This window comes from Polyodon spathula, chromosome 5 (assembly GCF_017654505.1).
Source record: "Polyodon spathula isolate WHYD16114869_AA chromosome 5, ASM1765450v1, whole genome shotgun sequence".
NCBI lineage: Eukaryota > Metazoa > Chordata > Actinopteri > Acipenseriformes > Polyodontidae > Polyodon > Polyodon spathula.
This window is the reverse complement of record NC_054538.1, coordinates 76,333,139-76,355,752: the sequence shown is the minus strand read 5'-3', so window position 1 is coordinate 76,355,752 and position 22,614 is coordinate 76,333,139. Positions and strand designations below refer to the sequence as shown.

The window sequence follows — 22,614 nt, the reverse complement described above, 5'->3', positions numbered from 1 at the left end:
TGTGTCAAGAGTTAATAAACCAGTTTTTTGTTGTTATTTACACAGATCAATATTACTCTTATCTGATATTTAATAACACAAGCGCAAATTAGGCAAAACAATACAAAAATCCACTACAGCAGGATGCATGCTGTGCGTGCTGCATATTGTTTGCACCTCCATGTTGTTCTTTGTGGGGCAAGCCGATCGTTTTGGTAAGAGAGACTTTCTGCGGAGTTGGTAAGGACTATTCTGTGCACCAGGACCAGATTCTTCTGCAACCATATCTGCTGGAACTTCCTCATCTGTGAAGACAAAAATGCTTATTAAAAACATCACTACCAACACATGTACATTGCCATTGCCCATTCCAAGTTTCAGTAGAACACAGCTACTGTGAAAGTACTAAATGCCCCCTCTACTGTAACACTATCTCCGTGGAGGAAAAAAAATACAGGAAGCCAACGAATGCCATTAATGTCCAGTCCATCAAATGAAGTTAGTTTTGACAAGTTTCTGATGGGCAGATGAGTCAAATCATGTCCACTACTACACACAGGGGGATCCATGAATGCATATGGTACAAACCAATTTTTAAAAGGAAAGGTAGACAGCAGGATCAATGATTGTGAATTAGAATTTAGAGCTGAAATATCCAAGAGAAGGAACAGGCTGTGTTGGAAAATTCATTCAGTTCCTAATTAAACCAAGTATTGCAGCAGGCAATTTTGTACCATTAAACATCATGTATGACAGTAACAAATACCCTCTCTCTACACCCACATTTTTTGCTTCATTGGTTTCCTTGCAGTAAAATAACATAGGCTTCACATGCTAGCACTACAAAGTTGCATTTTAAAATCGGAGTGCAGAGAGGTTGCACACCGTCAGCTAAATGGACAACAAGTAATAAGATCTGAGAAATGACAATTATAACCAGCGAGTAGGAAATCATTAGCTAAAAGAATAACAGGCTACTAGGTTCAGAGCAGCATGCCACAGGCTCAGTTATTTAATGAATAAGCATTCCTCCAATTTGTCTTGTCATCACATGATAAACACCACATCACATACAAATCACTTACGCGGTACTCATAACATCTTATATTGACATAATTTGCCAAACCTTGAATCTTTTCAATTTAAACCCTCAAAGCGTGTAAAAGGCTTTTAAAAAGATCAACATTACTGACAGCAATGTGTTTTAAAGGTACTACACTAGAAGTGTTACTTAAACCTAAAAAATCACCTGCTGACACAGAATATGTTATGACCAGGGATCCGTTTGCTGCGGAAAAAAGCAGGTTTTCTATGTTGGAGAATTTTTAGCTTTACACTTGAAGCTTTGTTTGATAACCTAATCAATATACTTATCATAGATAATGATCAACACAGGCAAGTTTGCTTTAAATTTATGTAAACATTCTTGTTTAATACAACTGCTTCTGGTGTACAGAGGTCAAGGATGAACGAGGCGCACTGCCACATTCATGCTGAAACGTAGCTGCAGTTACTTCAGTATCCAGTGCATTGTTACCATTGAACAAACTGTTTAAAAAAAATGATAAAAAAATGATAAAAAAATAAAAAAATAAGAATTAAAAAAAGAAAGATCGGGTTAAATGAGTCTGGCAATAGCCATCCAGATAAACTAATATGAATACTGTTTTTTGGCTTTTATTATTACTACACAGAAGTATTTGTAATGTTTCAAGTAAAATGGTCTATGGGAGACAAAATAAAAGACTTCATCTCCCATTCAGAATTATAAGAACGTATCGGCTTCTTGTACTGTCTTCGTCAAGTCGGTTGGGGAATGTGTTTGTAGACTCTAACAAAACCAGTGTGTGATCAGAGACGGAACATGGGGCATGGAAGCGGAAGACTCCTCATGTTAGGACCTACAAATACTACTCCCGCTATATGAAAGCGAAGGTTGGTGATCGCTGAAGAGCGCAAGAAATTCTCGCCCGCGAAATGGCTCCATAAAAACGGCCCACTCGACGGCGGCGACACCACCTTGCCCCCTGGCGAGCATGTCTAGTAGATGCGCTAGCGAAACTGACGCGGCAACTACTCCTCCTTGCCATGCGACGACATCGACATGGAGTTTCATATCGTACAACAAGCACAATCGGCTGCGGACTACATACTCACAGGCAACGCACGGTGCCAGAGCATGTCCTAAGCAGGCAGAAGCACATACGAGAACAGAGGTCCACACGAACTAGCGCTAGCGGAACAATGGTCTGATAAATAAGCCTGGAGGGCACTGCCTTGTCATGCTCCTGATAGGCACTAGATTCGATTCGGCGCGCGCACTCAGATACCATTGGGGAAAGGACATCCCGCTAACATAACAACAATACCAAACTGGCAAGACAGCAAAACTGAAAAACAGGCGGAGACAGAGGCCAGGAGACAGAGGGGAAAGACAAAAACCAAACACACAACGAGCGACACACTTTCAAGAGTAGTAAATTGAGGTCGAACCTGGACCCGAATGGCTTATATTGCCATACGTATGCAGGAGGCCAGTGAGAACAATCTTCGTACGGTTCTAATGCTAACGTCTTACATTCATGAACAATAAATATCAATACATTTTAGTCTGGATACATTCAAACATCGTGTTACAAAACTGTGAAAAATGTTTGGGTCCCATCAACTCCTTGGTACTCTATATAGACATGTTTTGATATCATCATAAACTTAGAGAAAAGGCATCCCATCTATATAGTCTCAAATACGCTCCCAGTACCATGCAGCCTGAGAGCCTAAATGGCAATAGATAGTAACCTTTGCATTGACTTAACACGTTATACCAAACGCAAACAATAAGAATGCATAGGCTAAAAGTGTGCTAAGCCTCGTAATCATAACCCTTGACCTCTGTACACCATTTAAGTACGCTAGCATTCACTGTATCCTAATATCACACCAGAATGTAAATAACGCTCATTGACATATCAGTACTCAAGCAAAACTTGCCTCGTGTCTGATCAACAAGCGTAGTCACAGCATTGAATAACCAGGTCCTAACCCATCTGATCAACTACAGAGCTCTCATCAACTCGTGCGAGTTCTGTACAAGTTAAATAGCTCCAGACAACACGCGACTCTTCGACTAAACTCAACACTGTAAGAGTGAAACACACACATAGCTACACTATTCATCTCCGTGTCCCGGTCACAGGCAATCCACCGCTGATCACTTTTAACACCTGACGCTAATACATGACACTAAACAACTTCTGCAGGCTAGTCTTTTGCCCTCAAAGCCAAGTCAGTGACGATAATTCGAGTTTAGCATGGGTAAGTCACTGTGTGATGGTCTAAATAACGCTCACACTCACTGATGCAATCATATGTGATAAGATGACTTACAAATGTCTGATCGAATCTACCAGTTGCGAACATAAATAAAGATCAACAAAATAGAAAAAAGAGAGTATGACATCATTGGTCTCGAAGGATCAAGAGTGAAAAAGGAGTGACACAAGACACTTTTAAAATCATAGTAAACCTCTTTAACTTTTCACACGCTTTGAGGGAAACTCTCACAACTGCAAATTGAACAGGAACATTGCGCGAGTAGTGTCGGCATCAAGGATATTTGCATCTAAGGTCACAAGTAACACGAGTCTAAGCGTACTACCGAAGCATATCACCAAGCTAAGCTTGATTTTAGTAGTGTTGATCAGTGAGTCAGTGTCTAATTAATTCAGGTGCGCGAGTGACTACCATACAATATATTGTGACTGAATCCATAGAAAAACATCAATAAAAATATAAAATACGTGTGCATATCAACATCTACACTTCGAGTAAAACGTCACAGCTCTCTGACTAGCAAAATCAGAACCTAGTAGACGACTGTTATATACTTATTAAGAAAGCTAACTATGTTCATGCTGCCTACTGATCCGCACGCATGCATTGTAACATCCGGCACTATTGTCTAATCTCTCTGTTAACTACACGATCCCTAAGTGTCCAGTGCCACTCTTGTCTGGCTCGGCGAGTAATTAAGCTCGACATGGTCGGTGACAAATCGGCGGCTCTGCCCTGCCGTAATCACCCACCTATGTCCTAGCGAGATGATACGACTTGTAACTTTAGTCGTATGAGCTCGTAGTCTATTGTGAATGAGTCACAATGGGGGTCTATTTTGAACTGCTCAAAGGTATAACTACAAATTGAAGCAACACAAAACTGTCATGGTGCGCATGTCACAGAGCGAGTCTCTAGCAGGTGTGATGCTTCATGTTTCACAAATTAGACAAGTCTCATATCATCGATTGCTATTAATAAAGAATACGAGCCTATCTATTGCATACTCGCAAATGCAATAATACACGTGTGCGTCTTTATCAGTTAGGAAATACTTGATGAGAGAGAAGATTTAAAAGTGTTCCTAGACAACAGGAAAAACCTGTTACCTTACTCTTGATATTCTCAGCTCTAAAAATTACGTAACACACTACTCACTAGCCAAAGCAAAATAATAGGGCGGGGGGGGGGGGGGGGGAAAAAGCAATCAAAAAACTAGAAAAATAAACTGCCTACAATAGGTCTCAGGGTTCTTCGGTTCTTAGCACTAATCGGTATATGCATCTCAATATGCAGCATAGCATGTCGATCCCAGGCGAAGTCACTGTAAGTAGCATGGACATCGGACAAAATTTGAACTCCTAACGCTGATCATAGCTGTCACGCATCAGACACTTGCTCAAAAAACTTAACACTCACTTTGCATGAACTGGCACGGTCGCGACCACTATAGACTCGGCGTAGTTCGTCCTGGGCTTCCTGTATTGTTGTTCTTACAGGGTCCAGAAAGACACGAAAGGCCAGCGCATCAGCGTGGACTACCGGTAGAGGGGGCAGTTATATACTAACTTCCAAAACATAAAAGCAAAGGTCGTTCTACTGAAACATTGCGAATGAGCACAATGGCAATAACGTCTTAAAAAAAAATAAAAAAAAAACCAATTAAAAAGAAAAAAACAAAAAAAAAAAACAACAAAAAAAAACAAAAAAAAAAACAAAATAAAAAAAACCCCACAAAACACACCCACAATCACCTACCAAACAAGAAAACAACCCCCAACCCCCCAAAAAAAACACAAACACAGCAACCAACCCCCCAACCCAAAACCCCACCAATCCCCCACCCCCCCAACCCCCACACCCATGCCACCCTCCCCCAACAACCACCCCCCCCCACCCTACCCCACACCCCCCACACACCCCCATTAAGTTCCACTACCCCATCTGAGACAGGGGGCGCGAAGGGTAGACTGGCCCAGCGGATGATTCGCTTTTTTTTTCCCTTTTCCTGTTTTTCTCTCACTTCTTGTTATCTTTTCTTTTTTATCTCATTCTCCCTTATGGCTTATTTTTCCCCCCCTCCCCCATATTGTACCCCCCCCTCCCCCCCCTCACCCCCCCTAAAGCCCCCCCCTTCCCGCCCCAACACCCTACAAACATTCGTACATCATTCTATCCGGTTCCTCCGCTCCCTACACACGCCCTCACCCCCAGACCGCCCTCGCTCTCGCCCGGACGACCCCACCCTGCCCCCCCACGCCCCTCACCTTATAACCTTTTTTTGCCCCCACCCCTCCCATTGTTGCCCACCTGTACGTTTTTGTATCCTTCAATTTTTTTTTTCACTTTTTCTCTCTTTGTCTTAATCTTTCATTCATTTAACATCCCCTATACACACATTTTACAAAACGCACCCACACCCCCCCCCACACACAACTTTTTTTATTTTTTTTTCTTCTATTATTTTGTTCTTTACTGACACCCTATTTTTTCACTATAATTTAACTAAAAAACCCATATAAACCACAAAAATTTTTACCAACCGACTAACCAAAAAAAGATACGGAGAAGCGATCTTTCGCCCTGCTTCCCGGAAATGTCCGCTGTGTAAATTCTTGGGCACACTAACCTTCTGCCCGTCACCCTCCACAATTATGTTTGTGTGTCTTCACAGAATGAGGAAGTTCCCAGCAGATATGGGTTGCATAATAATCTGGTCCTGGGTGCAACAGAGATAGTCCGTTACCAAAGCTAATCCAGCAGAAAGTCTCCAACTTACAAGAACGCTCGATCTGCCCCCCACAAAGATGCGCACAACAGGGAGGTGCAAAACAATATGCAGCAAGCACGCGAACACAACAAGAAAAGTCGCGAGTAAACATTCATCCTGCGTGTAGTGGATTTTTGTATTGTTTGCCTAATTTGCGCTTGTGTTTAAATATCAGAAAGAGGAATATTGATCTGTGTACAATACAAACAAAAACTGTTTTATAACCTTGACACATTTTTTAGTGACTTGATTACAAGTATTTAATATTTAGAACATATGTCGCTTTCTGTTGTTTCTTTTTACTATCTGTGAATTTCTTGCATGTTAAGTGGCTGAGTCATATCAAACTTCATTATCATTATCACAAAAGGTGGCAACTGTAGTACAGCTGGTGTTAAGATCTAGTCCGCTAAAATATCACTGCAAAAAAAAAACAAAAAAAAACAACACATGTGCATCTCAAAACCTCATACAGAAAGCTGCTTCCCAAAAAAAAGGGTGCGCTCTGGGCGTTTTTCTTCCCTTTTTTATTTTTCTTTTTTCTGGTTGTTTTTTTCCCGGCTTTTTTCCGTTACTACCCAACACACAGCGCGTCTTATTTTGAAGTTATTATTCATTAGCTAATACAAACCCTATCCAGTTTTGGTCCCTCTGAGTAAATCGGTATGTCTAGTTGAAGAATTAGTGGAGTAATAAGTCACTTACCCAACAACATCGCCTGATTGGGGGGCATAGCCTAGGGAGATGATCGAGTGTACACGCATAGATTATTCGGAACCCTGCTACTTAGCTTTTAAACTACCGTGACACTCAATCTTGGGGTCCTTGAGCAACACGAGTGTCGCACAGGATCCCTTAAAAACAAAAGTTTACAATTTACGCTCGTTCATGCACCACAATATACCGTTCTACACAGTCGGCATATAATCACGTTTTTAAAAAATGTGTTTTCGAGTACTATGCTTTATTTGCATAACAACTCTCCCAGTCTTTTTGTGTGCCACAGTCCACTTACGGCCTGGTTTTGTTGAAGACCATTCTTACTAGTTGTGACTTTATTGTTGAACACTGACGCCCGCCTCAGACTCTACGATTTGGCCTACGGTATTCTTGTTGGATTATCAGATGACATCCCGAACAAAAAAAATAAAAAAAGTTAATACACTGCATTAACTTCGGTGCGCTGGCGCCCCAAAATGAATAGGGCTCCGTTTTAAGAGTTAAAGTAGAAGTCACCACTTGCAAAACACCTAGATAGAAAAATATCTCTGCAGGATTTTCCCGCACTAAAAGTTGCAGATATGCGGGAGGAACTTGGAAAATGTGCGATTCCACGCTGAAATTCAAGCCTTGCAGTGTAAGAGAAGTGCTATGGTACAGTAAGTTCAAATATTAAATATACGCAAACACTAATAATTTTAATTTTGAAAACTGAGCACTGTCTGTCCGTCCACCCACCCCCGCCCCCTGCTTTGCCTAAGTTCGCTGCAGTTGGTGCTGCTGCAATGCAGGCTTACTGTATACAGTATATCACAAGCAACACCAATTAAGTGTACACAAACATGAATGTTTTTATTTAAATTATAAAACATGATTACTGTTCTACATAACTTTTTTTTTTTTTTTTAAAACTACACGCGATTGTATTATTCCATTTATATGGCTTGCTTCTAAAACAGGATTTTCAATCAAATATAAAACTAGTAGCTATGGTGACGTCACCAGTAAATTATGCAAACGTGTACCATCGAAGGTTCAAACCTTCCTTCGGTAATGTGTGCCGAACCTTCAAAGGTCAAAATGTACCCTTCGTTGCAGCCCTTGTTTAAGGGCAGCAGTTTTGCTCAAAGCAGGTACACTTTGCATTGCTAGGGGCAGCTGTAAAGACCAGGATCATCTGTGCCAAAGGAGGAACATAATGTCTGAATGCACACAGCAGTGCTGCTGATCCATTTATGGAAGAGTTGGAGGGTTAAAGCTGCCTCAGCCTACTGAGCAGGAACCTACAATGTATTCATGGAAAATTACTAACTGCCCTATTAACATACCCACAGACTTCAGCGAAATAAAGGCAGCACATGACCTATACAGCTTGGGTTCAAGACTGAAACATTATGCAGGTTAACATTTACAGCACACTGCTCTATACTTTTTAACACTGAACATTATTCAAACATGTTTCACTAGCTTAAGACCTTTAACTTCAAACTAAAAAAATATAGCTTGGAGGAAGTGAAAAATGGACGAAGACCACGTGATCAAAGTTCAATGATTTACAATTCTGTTAGTCACACACCACACTACCACCAAATAATTTAACTACAGCTTACTTTAAAAAGAAACATGCTACCTGAATGAGATCCCACGCAATTTTGCAAAAAAAAACAGAACAAAATTAAAAGCAGGCCTACAACAGGTTTTAAGCAGGCTTTGTTAGCTCGCTGTCGGCTTTTTGCCTTACATTGCAAAAATAAAAAGTAAAACATTTCAGCTTTGCATCAAGTTTGATGAAACAGTTCATCTGATGGACAACACCTGTAATGGAACTTAACAGAAAATCTTAGAATGCAGATGTGTACCAAATATGAAGTAAATAACTCTGCCTGCTTTCTCAATCATGCTGAATGCTAAAAAGGTCACACAACCGCAATATGGCTTCCATATTCAGTCTGATGTCAATGTACTGTAAAAGGGTTTGATTACCAGTGAATTTCCACAGCACTAAAAACATGAAGTCTGCATGAGCAGTCAAAGCAGCAGCCTAGGATATCAAACATTCTCCCGTTACATAAATGCTTAATTAAAAAACACACAAGGAGGCTTTGAGATTGAACTACTGCACCAGTAAGGTGCTTGAATCATGTTTGCAGGGTAGTGTGGGTAAGTTACTGCTACTGCTTGTAAAATCCCTGCAGCACAAATTATGAGATATATAACTATTACACACACACACACACACAGTGCTCCCTCGCTATAACTATCGATTATAATGCTCCTACAGCACGTCCCCCAATTCACTAGGCTTCTGATTCATGCAATATTTCTACAGTAAATATAGTACCAGTGTTATTCAAACTGTAAACAACTCCGTTTAACTTCTGATACCGTATCAAAAGGGAGAGAAAGAAGCTGAACTGAAGAAAAGCTGCGCTGGCACTTTATAACACAGACACCTTATTCAACATTCATTTTATAACTAAATAAAAATCAGGCCTATTATATGGTTCTTTTTCCTAATGTATTTACTCTCTTGCTGCGAGAGGCACTGCAGCTTTCTATGGGCGAGAGGATGCTTCAGCCCTGCTCCAACAGCCGAACCTGGGGCAAGCCCATTCCCTCTTCCGACCTGCTCTCCTTTTCACACTTTGTTTGTTTGTCTATTGCTTCGAATTGAACTCCTGACTGCCGTTAAGACAGGTTATTTATAGTTTAAAAGCTGCTAATTAAAATGATCCATGAGTGCGAATGTTATTTATTTTTTTGTAAAAAATACAGAGTTCATTGCATGGTGCTTTATGTATGATTAATTCACGGAAAGTTTAATTTTTTCTTCACTATGTGTGCATTATAGAGGGAGTTCTTTTATTTTGTATTTTAGTCAGATGTGTGTTGTGTCCCGAGGTGCCCACCACTTCCTCTCCCATTTATTATATGTTTGAACGCCGCCTTGAATTAAAATGGCCACTTATTGCAGTTTTGTAAAACCCAGATTTGACCAAAAAGTCTGACGCAGCTACTTTAGACCTCACGACTGAGCAGTGGAAGCTAATGTCTGAGATACTACCTCTACTACAGCCATTCGAACTGGCTACAGTACTTTTAAGTGCAGAGAAAAACATTACTGCTAGTTCTTTGCACCCGATTGCAACACAGAAGTGAAGTTCCTCATGAAGAGGAGGCACCGTCTTCTTCAAATTCAACTGATTTGCTAATTCCAGTTACACAGAATTTGAGAGATAAGCTAGTGCGTAATTTGTCTCAGCGCTTGTGTTTACACGTTGTGTTTAATATCACTGTCCTGGTCACAAAAGCAAAGTCTGTGGGGAATAATAGCCATTTTCTATACGTTTGAGGCATAAGCAATTAGGAAATAACACTTACTACCCAGGAACAAAAATTGTGTTACATAGTGTTATCTATACGAGGATAGTATAAGTTTTGCTGTAATTCACGTGATCACGTATGACTCGGTACCATTAAATATCATAATGCCAGTCGCAAACACAGAGAATAAGAAAGCCAATAAGACAGCAATAATGGCAAAGCCTGCACTCTTCTATGCTGAAAAACTAAGACCCAAGATACTGGGCTCAAGGCGGAGCTTTCCCGAAGTAAGCTAAATTAGTTGCGTATTTCATTGTTTAGTTTATTTCTTTCAACGTTACCTGCCTTTAATGAAACTATAATTTTAAATTTTTAGACCGTGTCTGTTTAAATGCATTCTATTTTAAATCTTGCAAATAACACTGCAGAATTAGAAAATAAAGAATTGAGAGGATTAATTATGCATTTACACACGCTACTTAAATTACAATCAGGTAATATAGCAGTGAACCTGTTTTAGAGCAACAAGTTAGTCAACACTCCTTTATCAGTGTTTCATATTTTATCCTGATTATTATTATAATGCCAGTAATTATTGTCATATGACATTGATGGACTGTTACTAAACCGTTTCATATTTTGTATTGTTATTGTAAATACCAGGAATAAGCTAAACAGGTCTTTTCAAAACACCTTCATTTGTAGACTAAACTACTGTGTTTGTGGACATTTGGTTTTCTGAACTGTTGTAATATAATTCTTAGGGTTTCCTGCTTATTTTAATGCATGCAATGAGCCAAGTGATGTCTATAAACATTGACAGGTTTGAAGTGTCTTCAGGTGCTTTACTTACTATTACAGCAACAAGCTGTAATTCCCATCGAAAAAAATAAAATTGTGGTAATGTTTATTAAATTTACTTATTTTAACTACCAACATTTGATTTATGTTCAAATGCCATATTTAATTATTCATACGTTAACAAAAAGTGGGAACAAATGGAATTTTTGAAAAACGGAATTTGGTATTCCCAAGAATGGAACAATTAGTAGCCCTAAATTTGGTTACAATTGAAGGCAGTGCAGATGCCAGTGTTTTATGCAGTAGTATAAAAGCAATTTAAGCAGACCAGTTAAGCATGCAATCACAGTAAATGTCATTTAAATTTAAAGTAAATTGTAAAGTTGTTGATACTTGAGTTGGACTATTGTTTCAAAATTGTATAATGCAAGAAAAATAAATTTAAAAAGGGTTAATGCATGGCCGAAGATTTCTCACTGATAATTTACCCTTTCTCAGTCAAAATGGCAAGTTTCTCAGTATCTAAAAAGCTTAGAGGGAAAGCCGATTACAACTCAAGCTAAAACTGCCTGGCTTTGTTTCTGAGGATTTTTATTTTATTTATTTTTTGATTTTTAAATGGCCAGCTTGACTCACTGTTCTAGAACAGTAATCATGTTTTTATAATTTAAATCAAAATGCACATTGTTTATTTACACATAATTGATGCTGCTTGCAATATATACAGTAAGTTTGCATTGCAGCAGCACCAACTGCAGCTGACTTAGGCAAAACAAAGCTTTATTTAACGGGGGAATCACGCATTTTCCTAGTTTCTCCCACATATCTGCAACGTTCTGACACCAAGCTACATCAACCTCTAAAGAAGTGGGTGTCAGTGATGAAAGCACTATGAGCCACATTCTAAGTAGCTCTGGTTAAAATAAATAAACAAAGTAGTGCTGGACATTGTAAGTCTACCTAGGTGTTGTTTTGCAAGTGGTGACTTTCGCTTTAACTCTTAAAACTCAGACCCATTCATTTTGGGGCGCCAGGGCACTGAAGGTTACGCACATATTACTCGGGCACCGTAAAAGCCACCTACTTGGTTAATGTTTAAAAGTTCAGACTCAGGGTTTTCCAAAGGCGTCTAATGTGTGTATGCAATACTCCTAGCCGGAACTAAAAATTGTCACATGATGAGAGGCTTAATTTCAGGCAGAGTTCACTTAGGTTTCATTTTGAGTCTATTGTTCCATCATTGTAGCAGCTAGACTGAAAGGGGCGGTATCGCTGGAAAGCTTAGAAGCTCAGCTCCCCCTGTTCATTTCATATTGAGGTTAAACGGTGCAGAGTTTTCTTTTTTTGTTTTTATGGGTTTTTTTTAGCCATCTCTAATTACAATATATACAGTGCCGTGAAAAAGTAATTGCCCAGTCTGATTTTCTGCATTTTTGCCACTGAATGTTATCAGATCTTCAACCAAAATCTAATTAGATAAAAGGGACCCTGAGTGAACAAATAACACAAAATTGATAATTTATTTATTTATTAAAAGAAAGTTATGCAACACCCAATGCCCCCATGTGAAAAAGTAATCACCCCCTTAGACTCCATAACTAGGTACGCCCCCATCAGCAGCAATAAATGCAACCAAATGCATCCTGTAGTTATTGCTCAGTCTCACAGTACCGTGGAGGAATTTTGGCCCACTCCTTTGTGGGTTTTCGAGCATAAACTGCTCATTTCAGGTCCTGCCACAACATCAATGGGGTTTAGGTCTGGACTTCGACTAGGCCATTCCAAAACTTTAAAATTCTTCAACCATTCTGATGTAGACTTGTGTGTTTCGGATCATTCTCTTGCTGCATGACCCAGCTACGTTTCAGCTTCAGCTCATGGATGGATGGCCCAACATTCTCTTTTAGAATTCTCAGACACAGAGCAGAATTCATGGTTCCTTCAACGATGGCAAGTCATCCAGGTCCTGAACCAGCAAAGCACCCCCAAATTATGACACTACCACCACCATGCTTGACAGCTGGTATGATATTTTTACGGTGGAATGGAGTGTTTCGTTTTTGCCATACATGCCGGGGCCCATTTTGGCCAAAAAGTTCCACTTTTGACTCATCTGTCCATAGAACATTGTTCCAGAACTCTTGAGGATCATCCAGGTGCTTTTTGGCAAACCTGAGACGAGCATTCATGTTCTTCTTAGTGAGCAGTGGTTTCCACCTTGCTACTCTGCCATGAATCCTGTTTTTGCCCAGTGTCTTTCTGATGGTGGAGTCATGAAAACTGACCTTAGCTGAGGTGAGAGAGGTTGCAAATCCCTGGATGTTGTTCTAGGGATCTTTGTGACTTCCTGGACGATTTTACACCTTACTCTTGGAGGGATTTTGGTAGGACAACTACTCCTGGGAAGACTCACTACTGTCCCAAACTTTCTCCATTTGGACAATATGGCGTTGACTGTTGTTTGGTGAAGTCCCAGAGCCTTAGGAAATAGCTTTGTAAGCCTTTCCAGACTGATAGGCATCAACAACTTTTTCTTCAGGAATTTCTTTTGATCGTGGCATGATGTGCCTCTAGAACCTGTGTGCTGACAACTTCACTCTGATGGTGAGGGACAAAATTAGTCTTTATATAAGATTTATATTGGACAGGACTGGCCCAAATCAGGCCTGATTGTTAACCAAAGTATTCAGACAGCTGACCCTAATTATCCCTTTAATTGGACTGAGTTAACTAGGGGCAATAACTTTCTCACACTTGAAGATTGCATGTTTGCTTACACTGCTCACCAAACAAATGAAAGAACCACCAAACTTTGGTGTCATTTCAGATAATCAGACAAGGGGCAAATACTTTTTCACAGCACTGTATAGCAGTGACCAAACATGATTTTTTTTTTTTTTTTTTTTTTTTTTTGAAAAAGCGCGTTTTGTTTTTTCATATATTCACATCTCTACCACGTATATTATGCCTGATCCTGTTGCAACTTACATAATATGAAGCGAAATTTTATGGCCTTTCAAAAGTTCTCAAAACTTGAAAGAGTGGTCCCTAAGGTTCTTGTAGCAATACTAACATTTTAGGACCCACATCCCCTACAGGATTTAGGACTGGGCTGAAGCTTGAATAAAACTCGTCGCTTACCCCTCATCTGGCAACTTACCAAAATGTGAGTTAGGTGCTCCTGGTAATTTCTTTTCCTTGAAAGCCCTGTTCATTACAAGTTGAACAAGGTGCTACACATGATGGGAGCATTTAAGTTGAGCCCAGGGTGATTTTTCTGGTGATGGTCACTTTAGGTTGACAGGTCACAGCTCAAAAGGGCAAATTTAAAAAAAAAAAAAAAAAAAACACACACACACACACTTAAATTAGCATTTCTGAACTCAGCCGGCCCAGAAAGCCCCAGGTGAATTTTTCTAGCAGAATCTGAGACGGTTGGGAAACAAAATGCCCCCTTTCTGGTTGAGTTGGCGTGGAATGACCCATATCAAAAAAATCAAGCAAGTCTTCAACCAACTCCTTCTATCCAGGCTCAATGCTTAGACATTATCACACATCTCAGAAAGTAAATCTGTGGTTACTAAAATTACCAGCACAGTGACAATCTTAGTGTATCTTGCAGGTCAAACACACCAAAACATTTCTGTACAGATTCCAGCAATAAAAATAAAATAGTTTTTACATGGTTAAAAAATATTAATAAACAAAGACATGATGGATTTTGTGTGGTGTATGGCCACACCCACTCAAATCATGATGGATAGAAGTTACCTACGAAAAGGCAAACACACATGGCGACTGCCACTGAAAACATAACAGCTTTGTCAAGGCAGGTTGTATTTTTCAAAACTTATTTTCATTAAAAAAAAAAAAAAAAACCTTGCCTTATATTTGGGCTAATACGGGTATATCTATACCAGTGTGTGTGTGTGTGTTCATGGTGGTTTCCTATAAAACCACAATGATATATTTAAAAACAATAGATTTTTAACATGCACTGAAGGTACCGCATCTGACTTCAACCTGACTCGTTGATTGCTTCTAAATTCCATGCTATAGTCAAGTAAGTTTCCCTCGAGATAATCACTGTCGAGAAACTGCGAGCCACAAACGACAGAATTCTTTTGTTGAACAGATTTTGCAGTGAAGTCCATTTTGACTTCTACAAACCGCACCCAGGAATGTAATGCAGCACTGTTTTTTTCTGGCAAGGCATGCACTCGATGCCCCGACAGGCTGGAGTTTGTGCAACCCTCGCCCACGTACGTATTCACCGTATTATTATTTTTATTTTTTTTAAATTTAGTCATTGCCAATTATTTTTACTATTTTCTCCAAATTTGATATGTCCAATTTTTAGGCTCAGCTCACCGCTATCACCCCTGCGCGGTCTCAGGAGCCGCGAAGACAAACAGACGTTATCCTCCGAAGCATGTGGTGTCAGCCGACCACTTTTTTCACAGTGCGGACTCACGCAGTGAACCGGCAACGTCCAAACTATAGGACACATCCTGCACTCCATGCAGAGAGCCTTTATTGGATACGCCACTCGGGAGCCCCCACCACATTATTATTACTATTATTATTTATTAGGCCAGACATACAAGCCGAGAACTGGCAGGCATGGTCCCTGATCCACATTAAAGCACATTTTAGGGTTATAATTTTTTTTTTTTTTTAATAATGCTAATATTCTTATAACACTGCTGCATCTATTTCAGTGATAAAAAAGCTCTGAAAGATATACTTTAACAGTTACACAGTACAGTGCTCCCTTGTTATTTCACCATCTGACAATTACAAAATCGTGAAATATTGGGGACAGATAATTAGTGAAGGGTCTTCACATGGCAAAGTATAGTACAAATTCACTGTCAAATATAACCTAACTGTACAATTACAAATGCCCAACGACTTATCAAATTGTAAAAAATATGAGGCAGCACTGTGCTAAACACTGATAATATATCAATTCCCAATTGACTAGTAAAAATAGTAATTTGCAATTACTCTTTGACAACTAGGAAAACCTGAAAATCAAATGCCATATTAATTTTCTATAATATGGAAATGTGATCTTCATATCACACCATGGTGCCAAATTTGCAATAACTACTGTGTTGGGGGTGCTGACTGCCATTGGATAATTTAGGACAGGGATATTTAAACATCACATTCCTGCTTGCGTTGAAAACCTAAACTCTTGAAAATAACACTCAGGCTTATGAGCATTACCTGAACCTTTAACTACAATATATCTGCAAGCTAGACCTGCACGATGCATTAGACCTTTATGTTTTGCCTGCGAGAAGCATTAAGCACTTAATGTTTTCCCCTCTTCCTGGTTCACTTGGCATATTTTCAGTACTGTTTCAGATTTATGTGACAGCTACGGTTAACTCTGATCTCCCACAATCCTTGGTAGCCAGAGTTACATTCAGGGCTGCCATCCTGTATATAGTTTAGAACCACAGTAGCATTGTAGCTCCACCAAGCAATCAACAGGAATCGTTCTTGCATTTGCACTGTATTGAAACTGAATTTTACAAAACACATTTGCATTGATAGTGTGAATGCAAAACACAAACCAGTTGATATGATAATTCGTAGCAGAACAGATAACATGCACCACGAGTCTGTTCAAACTCACGGAAATGCTTAGTTGAGAATGTATACAGCATCAGCCTCCAAGGTGAAAACTCCACTACCTTTAACGTGGTGGCTTTCTCAAACCTTTCCAGGTGATTGAAATTTGAAACCACAGCAGGGTGAGAGATTTCACCTCTTAAAACTGGTTATATATCCATATAGGAATTAAAAACAGTAAGCTACAAAAAATAAATAAATAAATACTGTTTGCTTTAAGCATTGTGAGGAGTACGGTAGTATTTGTTTGTGCTCTCGTTACCCAGACAACAAGGATGCTGCAGGGCTCTTATGTCATCAGCATTTTATTTTCATGGCATAAACCTTGACACGTTAACAGGAGTCGAGGGGAAACAAATGGAATTATGGAATTGGTACCACAATTTCACCTGTGTTGTGTGTGTGTTTGTGTAACAGCTCAGACAGTCTCTCTCCAGAATCAGAAAGCCCATGATAAAAAATGGTACCTTACAATCACCTTGTGGTCAAGAACTACACAGGCTGTTCACTATAACGTGGCAGATTTGTGACAGTACAAAGAGCCATTTGGAGACGCATAGTCCCATTGCTGGCACACTACTAATGATATACATAATCTGTACTTCACCATGAATCCACAACAAATACCTTTTCTATGTTACAAAATGTTAAAAAAAATCCATCACAACAGATTCATACAAAACCAGTGCTCACACATACGGATAGTATGCCCAATCACACAGTATCTGAAAGAGTCCAGATTAGAATGCCTGCATCACCAACAAGCCACTGATTCTACAAATGTTTTCACAACAAAAACAAAAGAACTTCTAGAAGAGATTATTTAGCAATAACTTGGCTTTAGAAGAGTTTCCTGTGAAAAACAGATTTTGAAAAACATCTCTCTTCTATCTGCAAAAGCCATAATCAGAAAGAATTTTCAGCAATAGCAACATGAATACAGTTAACTGGTGTGCAACACCAGGTGAATTACACCTGTAAATTGACAACCATGTGACTCACATTCATTTCAGAAGCCAAGAACTGAATCAGATAATTACTTTGTTTTTGCTTTCTTGCTACACTTTGCTGCAAGAGGCATCAACCTTTGAGGTGATCCCCTCCACTATTGTAGGAAAAGAAAAAAACAGATTACATGTCTACTGTACTGAATCGTTATACCTGGCATGTAATCCGACGAACCAAAAAGGAGATTCCAAGACAATTCCCAAATCAAACCAGACAGTTTCTGCACGATACAGTATGTTTTCATTAACTGCAGCAGATACTCCTAGATCAGAAACACAATGAATCTCTCCAAGCTGCTGAAGGTACTATGTGACAGAGTAATGTACACACTGGATATGTTGATAGAGGACTGCAAACATGGAGAAGTTAGTAACTTTCCTGAGTGAAGAACATATTGAAAAATAAATGTTTCTGCACTGGAGTATGATCTTATCCTAACTGCACGCTTCTTCATGGACAGCTAGGCTAAGTTATCATCTATGGAAACAACCCATCCTTAATCCCTAAGTCTACCCATGTGCTAAAGTGCAAAATGGTGAGCCACTCAACACTGCATTTATGTTCTGGAACATTTACCCAGTTCCACAAATAATCCATAAGGCTTTATGGTCGATATGGCACTACAGGACTCAAGTCAGAGGTTATCTGTATAATTTAAAAAAAAAAGAGAGAACACCACGACCTACATACACAGAATGTACATGTAAAAACGTAAAGTCAGGTTCCCATTCAACACGAACGTGTCCATCACAAATTATCGTCTTTTGATCTGACACTTAGACAAGAGCAATTTGTTTGGCCAAAATAATGGGTGCAATAATGAACAGCGCCGACAGGTTTGGAGGCATCACACAAGGCAGAATGTCACAGACAGATAATATCCACATCTGGCCATGTTTTGAAAGGGCACCGGAGCTGCACTGCAGCCGCGTGGAAACAGACAGTCAGGTTCCACCATATTTCCCTAGATTCTGATACTCTCAGCAGCCTGTAGTAAAGAACGCCACATCTATGTTTTTCGTTGACAGTAAGCGGTTCTTTAAATATAGATCTCTAAAGAGTGATATACTAACAACTCCACGATATGGAGTCCTAGGCTACTATTAATTACCACAATGCAACTTGTGCATTAATTACCTGAAGCATAGCAGTCGTGTCAAGGAAGGAACGTCAGTTTAACATAACATTCCTGCAGTTTAAATAAAACACTGCCTCCTTCTTTGCACAGGGTGTGACAGATTATCTTAGTGTCATTCCTTTAATGACATCACAGATATATTGCATGTGTTCTGTCCCTACAACAATAACCATGTGAATAGTTGTCAGTTTTTCTTTTGCAGCCTGAACTCCGATGCCACCACATGGTACAGATTAAAAAAAAAAAAAAAAAAAAAAATGTTCCACATGGTCCATACAATTATTTTTTCTTAAAATAAAGTACCTTAAAATGGTAAAAACCAAAATATTTGCAATTTAATATCTACAGCTACAGTATTCATCAACACTGTTTGAAGACAGTAGTCCGGTTCCGTCTTAGACTTTATCCATATAAAAGGATTAACTTGTCATACGCACAATGCTCCCTGCATTTATCCCTTAAATGTGAATTGCTTATGCTTCTTGTGTGGAGTGTTGAAGCTTTTATTGCAGCTCTGGATTTGAAGCAAAACTGACCTTGTTCTATAGCATGTCCCCAGTGCAGCAAAACGTGTGGGTTTTAGAGGTTTCCTCATCCAGCAACATTCGGTTTTGCACCATTTTGCGTTAATGAACCTTCCATACAACTTAAGTTTTGCTGGTGGTAACCATGGTAACTGCCTGGTACATCAACATTGCGTGGGGGCAATGGGTAATTACTTTTTACCTCTGCTGCCTACAGGTGCTCGTCACAATGCAAATAAATTAAACTAGCAGGCTATTTTTTTCACCATCTTTTAGATAATCTACTTCATACGCCTGTAGCATTTGCAATGTTAATTAGCAAAAGTTGTTACTTTGGGATTGATTTATTTTTTCTAAACAGGTGATTTATCTTTTCAGAGAGGCCAAATATAAGGTGAACATTTCTCACTGTGTTGTGATGCTTGCACTCCATGTCTGCCTGTACATTACCTGCTCTGAGGATAAATAAAGCATTAGGTTATAGCCTTCTTTGCTGTCACCAACACTAAACAGTCATCACTCAAAATATAACTCCTTTTCTTTATTAATGTTTTATCAATTCTCATCCATATTGGAACTTGCCAAACTGGTGCAAATTTAAGTCCATGTGATGACAATTTCAATATTGCCATAGGCCACAGTAAACTTGTTTTCATTTGTATTGACGTTGTGCAGTAATACACAAATAGCCACTGACTTGTCTCTTCTTTAATCAACAGCAATGCAAACTGAGTCAGCTTTGTGTGAATTACTTATAAAGAATTACTGATTTGAAAACATGTCTATGGCTAACTTATCGACATGCTTAGCACGCAGAATTCGTATTTAAAAATAAAATATGGTCACAAACATCAACCATGTTAACAAGGTTAACTTCTAACACATACCGTCATTATCATCGTAACATTTTACAAACCTATGTGAATAGATATAAATATGCTGCATAAATGGGCTCGATTCATCATGATTTCCAGCAAGATGTTCCAGCAATAAATGTCATTCATTCATTCATATATATATATATATATATATATATATATATATATATATATATATATATATATAATATATATAATATAAAGCTCTAGCGCGTTGAGTGTTAAGACAAATCAAATATAGCAAAAAATACCAAAACAGGAAGACTGGTTAATATACTGGGTCTCGACCACAGTTATGTACAGACATTCAACATATAGCCACTGGATGTTAAACCACACGTTGTTCAAACATATATAATTGAAAATTGACACTCTCTGGATTAGTACTTCAACCCCAAACCGAAAATAAGTTTCCATTTAAAAATTACAAAATTAGTCGACCAGCAGTTTCCAAACACTCGGAAGACAATGGTGGCTAATGTAATGATAGAAGAACACAGATGGCTAATCCCGACATCCAAACCACGGCCCGGTCATTAAAAAAAAACAACACACTCACACATTTGGAGCAAGATGATTTATATTTTTTTTATCATTAAAAATAAACACACACACACAATCACACTCTCGTGTACGTCGGCGCTATATAAACATTTCTATGGGTTATCTGTTTCAGTTTAAGTGTTGGTCAGATCCCTGTAACCAAGCACTAGCCCAACTGCGCAGCAAGCACACAGTTTACACTGCTAACTGTGATACCATTAAAACAAATTATTGTTAAAGACAGAAGGGATACCAACACAAGTTACTTCAGATTGAACACTACACCCCTTAGAGAGGGGGAAAAATTGCGGAACTACGTGATTCAGTTGTTTATCCCCTAAAACGGAGCGTTTATCTAATTTAAAGTGTTTATTTCATGAAACAATAATTATAATCAGGGTGCGCTGAACAGATCAAGCCTCTAACACTGTGCCCAGATCAGCAGGGATTAGGGCAAATCGAGCCAAACAAAGCGCGGCCTGGACTATGTGCCACTGTGGGTGAAGCCTCGGTCTTTCCTATCTGTGACTAGCTGACTTGCACGGCCCTCAAACCCCCCCACGCCCGTTTCCAACGCAGGCCCACCGGTGTTCTGTGTTACAATAAACGTTGACGACACTTCTTTCCAACAAGCCACCTTTCATTAGGCGTGTAAAAATATCTTTCCTTACCTCTTTCTCCGTTGTTTCTCTCTGGTTGTACCGGGCGCGGCCTCGACACTCGCCTGGGTCTTCTGTTGGCTGCTCTGACGGAGTTCATTTGGCGAGTTTATTATCTCTAAGAAAACAATTTTTACCCTTCCCTCTGATTTTCCAGAACTATTTTTACTAACAAACCAATACATACAATTCTTCTAACGTGAAATTCCTGCCTCATACGCCCTGAAATAGTTGTTTTTTGGGTGTTATTTATATTTTTCTTAAAGATCCCCCCCGTACTCCTCGCTGTCAGCTCTGTGTCTCACTGGCAGGAGGAGCCATTGACTCTGGGGGAGACACACACAACACACACACACACACATACACACACAAAATCCACACGGGAAGACTATCAGCCAATCACCGTCTGCGTTTCATTGTTCCGCGTGCTGACGGCAAATAGGAATGCTTCTTTTAAAATTATTGGTGGGGTTCTGACTGAGATACGACAAAGTGAAAATAAAAATGTAATACACAAATAGTGTAGAGACTCTCGGGGTTGGACGCATTAGGTGGCCCCTCTAGGCAAATTTGGCAACCTTAATCTGCGTTACCACTTCCTAAAACTGACGTACCAATGAAAAGCAAGCACTTTGCTCTTGCACAGAAACAGAAACACAATGGGAAATGTTTGCCAAAAGGTAAGATAGTTGATAGAGAATGACCTTTCCTTTAATAAACAGAGGAAAGCGTTGTGTGTCACAGTTATGGGTAGAAGCAGCTATATTTGTTAAATGTACAGCAATCTGAATTAATAAGACATTACCTAATGAGTAAATGCAAATGGATACTTTTTGAAGTTCATCTTATTAGTGTGACTGCTTTTGGCCTATTGAGTTTGTGAGTATTGTAACAACATTTCTATACTTCACATGACTAAACAGTAAAAGCACACATTTTGAAGGACTACTCAGAGCATTTTCATTGCCAATAACCTGACAAAATAAGAGTTAAGCAAAATTATCAATACCACAAATACTCTGTGAACCTTGCAATACTATGCATTTCCTAATTGCAATAGTATAGTGATAGTGTATTTTTTCAATTGCTTAGAAGCCACATGATTACTTACACAGAATAAGATAGCCCTGTTTATCAAGTATACTTTGTGATTTTTGAGACGCGTATAGGCCGTCAGTGCTGGGTTATGGTTGTTTTTTGGGGTTTTTTGTGCTTTTTTTGTTTTTAATGAATATTGACAGTTACACAATTATTTGATTGTTGTTATTGTTATTTTGTAAGTTGTTGCAGT

General features: G+C 39.2%; 1 protein-coding gene across 2 annotated transcripts in view; it reads right to left on the bottom strand.

Moving 5' to 3' along the window:
* The window catches only part of fbxo11b (F-box protein 11b), a 34,388-nt gene extending 12,724 nt beyond the window's left edge, over positions 1-21,664 (bottom strand). For both annotated transcript variants that reach the window (XM_041251378.1, XM_041251379.1), the window contains exons 1-2: positions 21,336-21,664; positions 157-284 (exon numbers count right to left, since the gene is read on the bottom strand). In XM_041251378.1, the coding sequence (XP_041107312.1) occupies positions 157-284; positions 21,336-21,423 (216 nt within the window). In that variant the 5' untranslated portion in view covers positions 21,424-21,664. The remainder of the gene's footprint in view (positions 1-156; positions 285-21,335) is intronic.
* Between the last annotated feature and the right edge of the window lie 950 nt (positions 21,665-22,614).